Consider the following 12794-nt stretch of genomic DNA (forward strand, 5'->3'; position numbering starts at 1 on the left):
ATTTCCATGATCACATATTAGACCTGCCGTTCGAAGGGGGTGACCTCTTCCACTCCACTACGTACGAGGAGCTGGATAAAAAGAACAACAGCTCACAAATGGCGAAGTCTTTATCCATCCTTACAAAGACCACGGCCAAAACATACACCCTGTCACAGCAGCGATCGGACAACGGGCGTACATAAGGAGGGTTCTGCGGCTTCCAAACACGGGGGTCTAGGCAACCAGACCGCTCGCCGACACAACATCAGCGCTAGCCACAAAAAGGGTGGGAGGGTTAGGGCTTTTCCCAGTCCCCCTCCTCTACAACAGCCTCAGAGGGAAAGAAGCTTGACACGCCCCTCCGGGTCCACTTGTCTCCAGTGTGGGGGCAGGCATGCCCTCCATGCACACTTCTGGCACCAGAATTTCCCAGACCCCTGGATAATCTCCGTAGTATCCACGGTGTACCGCCTACCCATCCCAGCCTCTCCTACCCTCCACTCCCACAGATTGGGAGAGCAACTCTTTTGGCGGAGATCCGGTCGCTCGTCGAGAGCCAGGCAGTGGAGGAAGTCCCAGTCTCCCAGCGAGGCTTGGACTTGTACTCCAGGATTTTCGCCATTCAGAAAAAGAACCAGGCGGGCCTGAGAGTTGTGCTGGACCTCTCCACCCTCAACCTCTCCCTACCTCTACAAAAATTCAAGATGGTTTCGCCAGCCTTGATAGCGGAGACATTGTGCAGGGGAGACTGGATGTGCTCTCTGGACCTGACGGACGCGTACTTACACGTCCGGATTTGGCAGCCTCATTGTTCTTTTCTACGATTCAGGATCATGGGCTGCCATTTCCAATACAAGGTGCTTCCCCTCGGCCTAAACTCAGCCCCCAGGGTCTTTACCAGGCTGATGAATACAGTGGCAGCCCTCCTCGGGGCCACCACGTATACCCATACCTCGATGACTGGCTTGTCAGGGCTTCGTCTCCGAAGGCGGTACACTGTACTTCCCACGCCCTCATGAATAAACTGCACGATTTGTGCTTTTTGCTCAATCTCAAGAAGTCGCAGCTGCAGCCCACACAGTCTGACCGTCTTGGGGCACACATGCGACATGTGCTCCGAGAGAGTATTTCCTTCGGAGGACAAGATCACGGCCATCAAGAGGGCCACGGCGCACTTCCTCAGCAGAGAAGTCACTTCGGCCTGGTGGTACCAACACCTACTGGGGCTCATGGCACCGGTCCTACTGGCCGTCCCCCACACGAGACTCAGGATGAGGAGAATACATCTGCACTTCGCAGCATCCTGGAATCAGGAGAGGGCCTCTCAGACGGAGATGATCAACGTCCCTCCTTCTCGTCACCCAGACATCACATGGTGGTCCAGGGACTGCAACCTAGAGACGGGCAAACCTTTCAGACAGCCTGCTCCACAACTCACCATCACTGCGGACTCCTCGCTCGAGAGATGGGGGGCCACCCTGGACAACCACTGTGTCCACGGCACCTGGACCAGGCAGGAGCAGGAGTACCACATCATTTTGCTGGAACTGAAGGCCATCTGACTAGCTCTCAGAGCATTCCTTCCGGTGATCGAGGGCAAGGTCGTCCCATTCAAACAGACAACTCAACCAGCATGTTCTATGTCAACAAGCAGGGAGATACCAGGTCCCCCCACTGTGCAGGCTGGCGATCAGCATGTGGGAATGGGCCCTGGAGAATCCACATCTACCTCACGGCCGTCCACCTTCCGGGGGAATCCAACCTGGAGGTGGACAGACTCAGCAGGCTGGGAGCGGACAATTATGAGTGGCAATTGAACTACCTCGTCCTGCAGGAGATCTTCAGCAGATGGGGACACCCCGAGGTGGACCTCTTTGCAACCGGGACAAGTGCCAACAGTTCGCTTCCTGGCGGGGACAGGGCCCCAACTCCCTGGGCGACGCATTTCAGGTTCAGTGGAACGGCATGGCGGCATACGCCTTCCCTCCCACGCAGCTGATACGCAGGGTGTTATGCAAGATCAAGGAGTTTTGCCACCTCAGCGTCATTCTAATAGCTCCATGGTGGCCTGCCAGGCCATGGTTCCCGGAGCTGCTCAGCCTCTCGGAGAGACCGCCCATTCGAGCCCGGGTCCGGCCCGTGCACTGCTGTAGAGATCCAAACCAGGGCATCTCACTGCGTGTCTCGGATGGAAACTCCCTACCTCGCAGAGGGATTAGAGATTCAGCCCCCGGCGCAGGCGTTTGCAATCATTTAGGAATTATTTTAACCATTTTTTAGCATTGAAAATGATTAACCATCAACTTACTGACTCAATTCAAGTACATTACAATGAAACCATTATAATATATTTTTCAATTCATATATTCTTTCACTTTTTCAGATACATTAAAACTATTTAAAAATTTAAACCTGTTAACTATTTATAACAAATTCAAGATCAATAAAATTTAAAAAATCAACATAGCGTGGAAAAAAGGATCCTTTTAAACATTTGAATGGAACTATTATTGGTGCTTTTAAACGATTTACAAACAGGTATAGCAGTTCAGTATAAACAGTTTGAGTGTATTTTTTTTAAATATTAGAAACTTTTTTGAACATTTCTAAAACTATATTTTCAGTTTTTGTAAAATATTGTTTTCTGTAATTTGTTTAATATTGTGCTTGTTTTTTCACAATAGGTTTCATGCATTGTTCATGTTTTTATTTTTTAAATAGTATTTAAAATGTTACTTTTAATATGTCTAAACTTTCAAATTTTTATACAATTTAAGTGAACTTGTACTTCAATTTCTTGACCGATTTTAAAATATAAAAAAATAATTAAAGTAAATCAAAAAGGAAAAAAAAGAAAAAATGAACTTCTTTTGAAAATAAAAGTATCAACAAATTCAAAAAATGTATTTCCATATTTGTCACTGTACTTATTATAATGTTATTTTAAACGTTTTTCATTTATTTTCAAATGTTTGCATTTCACCAGAGGAGTAAGTGAAAAGTATATCAATATTTCATAATTGTTTTTAAGCAAAAAAAATGAGAGCTTTCACCAATTTCACTAGCAGAATTTCTATTTTTGCATACTTTCTGCACAAGCCACTAAAAGTATTTAAGTATAGGGATTATTTGAATTGGCATGGATGTATGAAATGTTTTAGCCTTACTTTGTAACTTTAGCACATTGACACGCTACTCTCCATCACCACCATTCTTTACTGTAGAAAATTAAATGTTGCATTTAAAATTTAAAAATAAGGCATTTTGTTTGCATGGTCTTCATCTGGCTTCTTCTGTACCCCTAGGTCTTTGTCGGATATTGATAGTGATGGGAAGCTAAGGGCTGATGAGTTTGTGCTAGCTATGCATTTAACGGACATGGCAAAAGCTGGGCATCCTCTACCATTGACTCTGCCTCCAGAACTTGTTCCACCTTCATTCAGGTAAGTTCCTCCTTGGTACCCTTCTCCTCTGTGATCATTAGAAAAGGAGTTTTACAAGAGACTGATTACTAGGAAGGATACATATAGTGAGGGAAGGGAACCTGTGGATCGCTCCCAGTCACTTGATACTGTACTTTTCCACTTTGTAGACCCATAATGAGAAGACTCCATCACAAGAGTAAGAGAGGTACCAATTAGAAACACCAACCACAATAGTATGGTACTAGTATTCTGAGTCAGTGCCTGAAAAGGCAGAACATCCTGGCCTCGACCACTCAGCTCCTCATACTCTGAGACCTCAACATCCACCTGGATGCTTCCTGTCCCTCCTCTGGACTCTTTTGCGACCTCTGCAACTCTTTCTATTCTTCCCTCTGGCCCAACTCACTCTGCAGGGCACACTCTGCATGTTCTCATCTCCTCTGAGCTCCCACTTGCTAACCCTCACCATTCCTCTCTCCTGGAGCAATCACTTTCTCCTTTCCTCCCATCTCTCCAATCTCTCCAATCTCTCCCCCTCTAGCCTGCAGGCCAAGCCAGCTCCAGCACTGCCACTTACCTTCTTGGTCATCCGGCCCTTGAGCCGTGTGTCATTTGAGGCTTTCGCTGTCACTTTCTCCCCACCCCTGGCTGACTCTCACCCTCTCCAAGATCCACTTTGCTATCTCTGATACTCTCGATGCTCTTGCCCCTGTCATGAGGATCCGCCTGAAGCCCAAAGCGAAGTGCAACTCCTGGTAGGACTCTGACGTTGTCACCCGGAAACGCAAGTGTAGGGTTGCAGAGAGGAAATGGTGGGCATCTTGTGCATCCGCTGACAAACTGGCCTGCTGCCTGCTCCAAAGACAATACTGGCTCTGTCTGCACTAAGACAGTCCACATCCAAGCCTGTGTCTCTGCGGCATCTAACAACTTGGCCGAACTCTTTAAAATCTGCAAGGAGTTGGCCAATCCTGCTGCAGTTTCTACTTCTCCTGTCCCCTTCCAGGCCCTCTGCACAGCTCTGGCTTCTCATTTCATCTCTAAATCCCAGGACATCCTGTCCACCCTCTCGTCCTCTCCTCTTCCCTCTTCTCTTTCCGCCACCTCCGGCCCCCTTTCAGCAGCCTCTCCTTCCTCTTTCTCTTCCTTTCATCTGTTCTCCCCTGACAAGATTTCTAGACAAGTCTGATCTATGAAAGTTTCGTCAAAACAGGTTCTTCCCTGTTCATCCAAAACCATCAAGGACCATATTGACACCCTTGTTCCTGCCCTGGCTGACTTCGGCAATCTTTCCTCCACCACTGGAGCGTTCCCCTCCCCTCTGAAGCATGGAAACTGCTCTCCTGAACATCCGTGAAGACCTGCTCTCCAACCTCGACTCTAATCTCTCCTCTGTCCTCATCCTACTTGATCTCTCCTGCTTTTGACACGGTCAACCATGCCATCCTGCTCAACCGCCTGCATGATAACCTGGGTATCACTGATCAGGCCGTGGCCTGGCTGACCTTTTTCCTCTCCGACTGACCCTCCCAGGTCCAACTTGAGTCCTTCCTTTCCTCTATCTCACTCTCCACTTGCAGTGTTCCCCAGGGGTTTAACGTCTCTCCCTGGCTCTTCAACTAATAGCTGGTACCTCTCGCCCACCCATTGCTGCTCTATGTTCCAACTTTCAGTGCTATGCGGATGACACTGAACTCATTTTCAGGCTCCCTTCTGCCACCTTCTCTCCCTCTTTCATCTCCGACTGTCTGCAATCCAGGAGTGGTGTGCCGCCAACAACCTCTGCCTCAATGCCACTAAGACTGAGATCCTTCCCATTGGCCCTCCTGTACCTTCCTTTCCCGTCACTCTGGGTGGCCTCCTTTGGCTCTCCTCCTGTTCCCACCTGTGAGGCTAAGAACCTCGGGGTTATCTTCGACTTGCTCTCCTTTTCTCCACACATCTCTGACATCTCTAAGAAGTCAAACTACCAATTGCACCCCCTCAGCAGTATTCTTCCCATCCTCTCCTTCCCCCAGAAGCTCACTGTCTCTAGAGCTCTGGTTCTCTCTAGGCTGGACTACTGCAACAGCTTCTTTCTAAATCTGCCTGCCTCTAATCTCCGCCCTTTGCAACTTATCCAGAACAGGACTGCAAGACTTGTCCTTGGCCTCAAGCCCAGGGATCGTATTGCTCCAGCCCTGAAATCGCTTCATTGGCTCCCAGTGGCTGCAAGGATTACGTTTGAAACTCTCTGCATTGTCCGCAAGGCCTTCTGGGGCCTGGGACCTCAATATCTTAAACTCTCACTCCGGAAATATCTTCCTATACCTTCCTACTCGAGCTCTTCGCTCCTCTACCGCCAACTCCCTCAGGGTCAGTCGCTTCTCCAAGCAACAAGTTGGTGGTCGATCTTGCTCTTCGGCTGGGGCCTCCCTCTAGAACAGCCTCCCTGCCTCTCTGCCTCTCTGAAACTCGAGGTATCTTAGGTTCCGGAAGCACCTCAAGACCTTCCTATTTGCTTCTGCCTTCTCTCTCCCCCTCCCCTGCTGATCTGTCTGTTTCTGCAGTGGGCTCCTGGCTACCCTCTGTATTCAGGCCCAGATCCCTGCCCACCCATCTGCATGCCCGCACTGCCTCCTGGCAACCCTTACACTTGGGTCTGTATCTGCAACCCTACAGTCCCCTTACCAGCACTTATCTGACACCTGTTGTATGCGCCTATCTATTGCACTTGCCACCTGCTGGCCACACTACCTGCTGTTATATTTCATCACGTATTCGGCATTTTCCACTCCTCCCCTTGCACTTTCCCCCTCTCCCATGCACTTGCGCGTTCTTAATGTCACTGGGCCTAGTAAGATCATTGTTTTTCCTCCCTTGTACGCCTCCCCTGCCTTGTTGCGCCCTGAAACACAAGGGACAAGAGGGAAGTGAGCTTCCGTGAGAACTGTGGTGCGGACTCATTCTGTTTTAATGATCTGGGCCCAGTGAAATCCTTCCATGAAGCTCGACTGGTGCAGCGTAGCCATGCAGCCTGTGCGTCTCCCATAATTCCAAAATGGCGTTTTCTTTCTTTGTGCCTTCTGAGGTTATGTATCTGCTGTTCACGCTATATTATATCCGCAGCGGGTTTCATAGTGCGGTACTCTCCCCCCTTGTACACTACACTATTTCATAGGGGATTCGCCTCACCTTAAAACGCCTAGGGTGGTGGGATATACTCATTTCCATCCCAACACCCCTCTGTCCTCACTCATCACCAGGACTTTGTACATTTTTGAGATGGTGCCCTTCCTGGTCTGTGCTGTCACTAGTATTTTCTCGAATGGGTTGAGATCCCGTAACAGGCCGTCCTTCCACTTTGGGGTAAGAAGGATACCCTTCAACCTCACGTACTCAAAGATTCCTATTCCCCCTTCTCCAACATGTCTCACCTCAGCGAAGTCCTTGTCCCCCTTTAGGAGGTGCACACTTTTTCGAGACCTATGTCAGACCATTTTTGTGCCCCCTTGAATCCCTTACTACCTAGCGAAATGGGAGGGACTCCATAACGAAGTGAGCGTGGATGGCCAAGAGGACACATTACTTTTAGCCCTGGTATTCCTCCACAGCTTCCATAACATGCCTAATGTCGGGTGTTCACTAATCTCCCTGGCCGAAGCCCACAAAAAGTCCTGCACCTTCTTAGTATAGGTGGTGCAATCTTCGAGAAACGTCCAGGAAGTCCTCTGGTCGTCAGACATATGCTCTAGCATAACCCTGAGCTGTGCTGCTTTATAGTACACCCTCCGATTCAGAAAGCTGATACCCCCACCCCCCTTTCCGTCTTGGGAAGAGTCTGAATCTCCCGAGAAATGAGCTCCCTCCTCTCCTGCCAAACAGAGAAGCACATATCCTCCATTTCTTTAAGAAACTCATCCGGCAACTCTGTCGGCAACATTTGAAACAGAAATAACAAACGCGGGAGCACGTTGATCTTTATAATCAGCGACTAGCGAGAATGTCTGTGCCGCCCACCTCTTCAGGTCCCCCCTAATTTCCGCCACCAATGTCGCATAGTTTTCTTTAAACACCCTGTCGAGTGTTCCAGGTATTACAATCCGCAGATATGTTATCTTGTCTGCCACCAATCGGATGCCACAACATTGCTTTCCCTCTTAGCTTTCCTGCGCGGGTACTCCTATCAGCAACCAGAAGGATTTGGTATGGTTCATTCTCAGACCTGCTAGAGCTCCATAGATTTCCAATACCCGAATGAGTGCCTGAGACTCCCCCCTGGGTCCGTTAGATAGCACAAAATATCATCTGCAAATAGGGAGACCTCAAATTCTACACCATCACAACTCAACCCATCTCGTCCCTTCTAATGGCCTCTGCCAATGGTTCTATCACCAAGGCAAATAACCTTGGTAAAGGACACCCCTTTCACTTGCGAGGAATATAGTGTGGCATAATAATTGTCAAATTCTTCCACTATTTCCTTACTGCTTTTCAAAAGAGCCTTATCCTCCCTTTCCAACACATTGACCACCCTCGAGCCCACCTGGATTCTCAGCCTCTATGCCAGCAACTTATCCGCCTTTTCACCTTTTTCATAGTAGCGTTGTTTCAGGTGCTTCATGGCCTAGTCCGTTTCATGTGCTAGGAGGGCTTTAAGCTCCGCCCTACATGCCCTTGGGTATTTTAACCTCCCTGTGTACACCCTATCTCCACCCTCCCCCCTCCCCCCACTTTTGGTCGTAATTCCTCTATCTTTATCCGCAAGGTTTCCTCTTGTCTAGTCCTCTCCTTCTTAGACCCCCACCCAATCAGTTCCCCTCTTACCATTGCTTTGAAACCGTCCCACAGGTTACCAATAGCCAACCTCCCTGTATCGTTAAATCTGAAGTATTCCTTGATGTTATCCAGGAGGAACAACCTCCCCCCCACCCCCATTGCCTCCCTGTTCTGGCAGATTCCCATACCCCTACCACCACCGTCACCATGTCATGATCCGACCAGGGGACCGCCCTCACCTCCACCCTCTCCACCGCCATGAGGGATCTCTGATGAACAGGGATTAAGTCTATCCTGGAGAATGAGGCATGCACTGCCGAGTAATACGTGAACAGTACCCGGAAAGGGTTACCCTCCCACCCTCCCCTGACCAGACCTCTACCACCTCTAGACTTGCATTGGTGTGTCTAAATTTAGCTGACTCCCCTTCTCTGTACACCTCCCCCCTGCCCCTCTTCCTCCCCGATCCGTAGGCTATCTACTCGGGGATCCAGGACTATATTAAAATTGACCCCTATCACTATGGTCCCCTCCGTGAACCGCTGGAGACGTCGACTAACCCTCTCCCAAAATACCCCTTGGCCTGTGTTGGGACAGTAAATTACTGCTACCATGAGTTTAGCCCCCTGAACCAGACCCTTGAGAAAGAGAAATCTCCCTTCTTTGTCACATTCTCTGGCCTGAATCTAAAACCTACAACCTACAAGCCTCCCCCACCAACACTACCACCCCACACTTCTTCAAGGGCCCTGAAGCATAAAATACCCCCCGAATCCTCCTCCCCTTCCTCAATTTCTCCTTACCCCTGCAGTAGCAGTATGTCCAAGCACCCCTCTCTAGAGTCCATTATGACCAGCACCCTTTTGTATGGGGAGTTCTAGCCTCTCACATTCAATGTCCCCACTTTCAGAGCAATCGCCACCCTCATCTTAGTGCCGACCACCTGTAGCCTTCTCCCACCTTCCCCCTGCGCTCTCCCCACCCTCTCTCCGTGAACAAGAGCTCACTCTTCTGCCACAACCCCCTGGGTATATCACATTGGAAACACAAAAGGACATGACAAAAAAACACCCCCCCACCCCCAATCCCCAGCCACCTCCCCATTCCGGAGGGCTGATTGTGCCCCCCCCTCAATCTCCCTGAGGTGTGCGACGATTGGACCAGGTCACTTCCCCCGACTGGTCGAACAACCGGGCTCCCACCCCTCCCCACGATCAAAACTCCCCATAACCAACCTAGTCAACTGCTAATCAAACCTGGAATCCTTGCACCCCTACCATCTACCCAAGCCCTCCTCAAGCCCCTCCCCAAACTGCCACTTCCCTCCTACCCCCCACGCCTGATCTCCTCATAGGCCATCACCTCACCCATCAAACTCGCAACCTAGGCCCTAGTCACAACTCCTCCCCCCTTCCTTTCTTTCTTGATCAGAAAAACCATCCTCTCCCCACCCCCATCAAAAATCTAACTTCTGTGGTGAGGGGGTGTTTCATATAACTGTGAATATGATGTAATATTTCACAAACAGTACTAACACACCTTTTGATTTATACGCTATGATGTGGATTAGTATTGTGCCAAGACATATTGATATTGTTACCATTTGTTGAAACATGAATACAACTGGTGTAAATCCAGCGAGAGGACTGGACCTGCTAAATAAAAGCAGTTTTTTTCGGAGCACAAATAAGTGGTGTTTCAAGATGTGTGTATGGAATTTAATTCCAGAGTAAATTAACCCTAGTATTGGATACTTAGCTTACTCGTGAAGCACTATATTTCTTAAATGATAACTGATACAGTACAGTAATGACTTTAACTAGGAAGGGAGCATACAATATTTGGCATGTGGTTGGAGCCACCCATTTTGTTTTCTGTGAGGGGGTGTTGAGACGCCGATATTTTTTCGCTCCCTGAACTCTGCAACGTTCTGACATCCCCAGCCCTCTAGCAGGCCCCCGCCCCACCCTTGCTAGTGGAGGGCCACGGAAGGCTGACTGCTTCTCGTGGCCCTCCACTAGCTTCATTGTGACTCCCAAGAGGTCTTCTTCCATCAGCAGGTTGTACTTCACTCCCTCCCACTCGAAAACCAAATCAAATTTGAAACCCCATCTATTTCTTGCCCCCTTATCTTGTAACCACCTTGTCGAGGTGGCGCACTTCTTCCTTCTGGCCAGAGTGAAGGTGGACAGGTCCTGGTAGATTGACACTCTCAAATCCTAAGGAACCCAGCCTTCTGGTCTTTTCGAGGACCCTGGATTTCTCCCTATAATAATGAAAAGGCACCAACACCGAGCAGGCCCTCTGCCCCCTCCTCCTGCCCGGTGCACTCTGGTCAATCTCAATGTCCGTGCTGTCCTTGTCCCCAAGGACCTGTCGGAGTATCCCCTGAATGGACCCTTCCAGGTTTGCCCATGACTCCCCCTCATTTTCCTTGAAGCCAAAAAAAACTCAAGTTGTTACCCTGTTTCCTGTTCTCCATATCGTCAATTTTTTGACTTAACTCCTCTTCCCGCCACTCCACTTCTGAGAGCCGGACTTCCATTTGCATTCCCAGCGTGTCCACCGATGCCTGGTTGGCCTCCACCCCGCCAACTTCTCTTCCATCGTGTCCACCTTATTGGAGAGGTCTGCCACCTTAGCCCTGAGATCTGATCTCATGCCCCTAATTGCTTCCAAGATAGCCTGAATGTCCATCTTTATTGTGCCAATTTCCTTGGTCATTGCTGAGGCCGTTGTGTCCCCCTTTGCCATCTGGCCATTGTCTTGATATTGGAATCTGGCTAACGCGTCTCTACAACTCATCCAGCTCTTCGGGGGGGATCCCTCTCACTCCTGTAGCACAACCCCTCTGAGATGGGGTGGTCCGTTACTGCCTCCCCAGCCTGCACAGAGCCCATAAGGTGAAGCTCTCTACTCTCCCTGTGCGAGGATTCCAGCACCCCCTTAACCTTCTCGCTGCCACTTCACCACACTGCACTCTTCAGCTATCCAACTGGGGGTGAGGGGAGTTGTCTCCAGGTGTCATGGGCACCTCCGCGTTTTGCACTGAGCTAACCCCAGGGGCACCGCTGGAGGCTCCCACCGCCTCACCTGGGCTCTTCCTACACACCACCTGATCCTCTCTGGCAGTAGCCTATATGCAGGCCTTCCTCCTCTCGACGCGGCCGTCATCTCCTCACCACTGTTATTTGTCTCGGCCGCCAGCTGCACCGGCTGTCCTGCCTCCGTTGCTACGACTGCACACCACTAGGCCCACGGATGGGGTTGCTTCGCCTCCTGTGCCTTTCTCGTCTGTTGTCGGGCCCCCAGGGGCTTACCACGACCTTACATGGCCTGAGTCCTATTTCGATTCCTGGGCCTCTGCACTGCCCAGGCGAGAAGCGGGCCCAGGTGATTTTTCTTGTCAATCTCCCTGTGTGGTCTCCTGGCTGCTTCGTTGTTGTGCTGCTCCCCGCCTCTCGCTCTCTGGGCTGTCCCGCTGAGGCTCTCTTCCTTCCCCCAGACTTGGCCGCCATGCGCCACAGCCCCTGGGGGGAAATTTCCTCACAGCTGTGGGCCGGCGACTCCCCCCCTGGCAGATTTTGCCTCAGTACCGCCCGGGTGGGTATCTTTCAGAGAACCTACACCCGCAACTCCACCACGGCCCCTGCAGCTTAACTTCCATCTACTCCAGTCTGGGCTGCGTCCGACGTTTGGTGAGATTCCTCCAGTCCCCACGGGGTTCTCGCTTTCAGAGCCCCAAAACTGGACAGGGTGTCCACCCCTTCTTCACAATAATCCACGATTTTAACTCTTCTAAGGTCGGTGGCTCTGCATTATTTCCATCGGCTCGTGAGGAAGGGGACGGAGCTACAACCTCGGGCTGCCATTTTGCCTGCTCCCTCTGGTAGCCTCATGTTTCTCCTTATGTTCAGCTCTAGTTTATGGTGTTTCTGCATCCACTTTTATGTGACAAGCCTCCTCCCAGGTCATAGCTCCAATTAGGAGCTTGTTGGCTAGTTTCTGTAGGTAGTGTTGAGTTGAAGCTGACCTACACGAAAAGAACCCACACTGTAGGCCACCTTAAGATCATGTCAGGGTACTTACTCAACTTATTAAAAACTCCCTCTCCACAGGGTTCTGATTCTTCATCCACCTACTTTAATCTCTTTCTCATCATGTGTGTCTCTCCCCAAGAAATGTTTTCTACAGGATCATGTCATGGACCTTCCTTTCTTGCTCCCTTCATTTTGGCCACTCCTGTTCCTCTTGGACATCTCGCCACAAGTTTGCTTCTCAACCTATCCTATTTGTACCCCTTCCACTTTCTCTTCCTTGCTACTGTTATTCCACCTTTCTATTGATACAATATCTCCCACCTCCTTAGTGATATGTTTTTGGGTCTATTGCTCAACCCATGTTTTTGTTTGACTTGTTTCACTATGTTTTACCTCCAAAATGTAGCTTTATGAGTGGGGTCAGGCAATATTGGTCGGGTGGGATGGGGCTGGTAGGGGTAGTTGGATGTGTGTGTAGTGTCTTCCACCGCATTCTGTGGTAAAAATGTCAGTTTAAAACACTAGCAAACTAAATTTCACCTACATCCAGCAATATTCCATTGCTTCTCAACACTTCCCTTCATCACCT

General features: G+C 49.8%; 1 protein-coding gene across 7 annotated transcripts in view; it reads left to right on the forward strand.

Annotated features, from left to right (window-relative positions):
- The window catches only part of ITSN2 (intersectin 2), a 2589317-nt gene that overhangs the window by 651759 nt on the left and 1924764 nt on the right, over nt 1-12794 (forward strand). For all 7 annotated transcript variants that reach the window (XM_069605851.1, XM_069605856.1, XM_069605854.1 and 4 more), the window contains one exon: nt 3288-3425. In XM_069605851.1, the coding sequence (XP_069461952.1) occupies nt 3288-3425 (138 nt within the window). The remainder of the gene's footprint in view (nt 1-3287; nt 3426-12794) is intronic.

Source organism: Ambystoma mexicanum, chromosome 4p (assembly GCF_040938575.1).
Source record: "Ambystoma mexicanum isolate Mex_15411 chromosome 4p, UKY_AmexF1_1, whole genome shotgun sequence".
Classification (NCBI taxonomy): Eukaryota; Metazoa; Chordata; class Amphibia; order Caudata; family Ambystomatidae; genus Ambystoma; species Ambystoma mexicanum.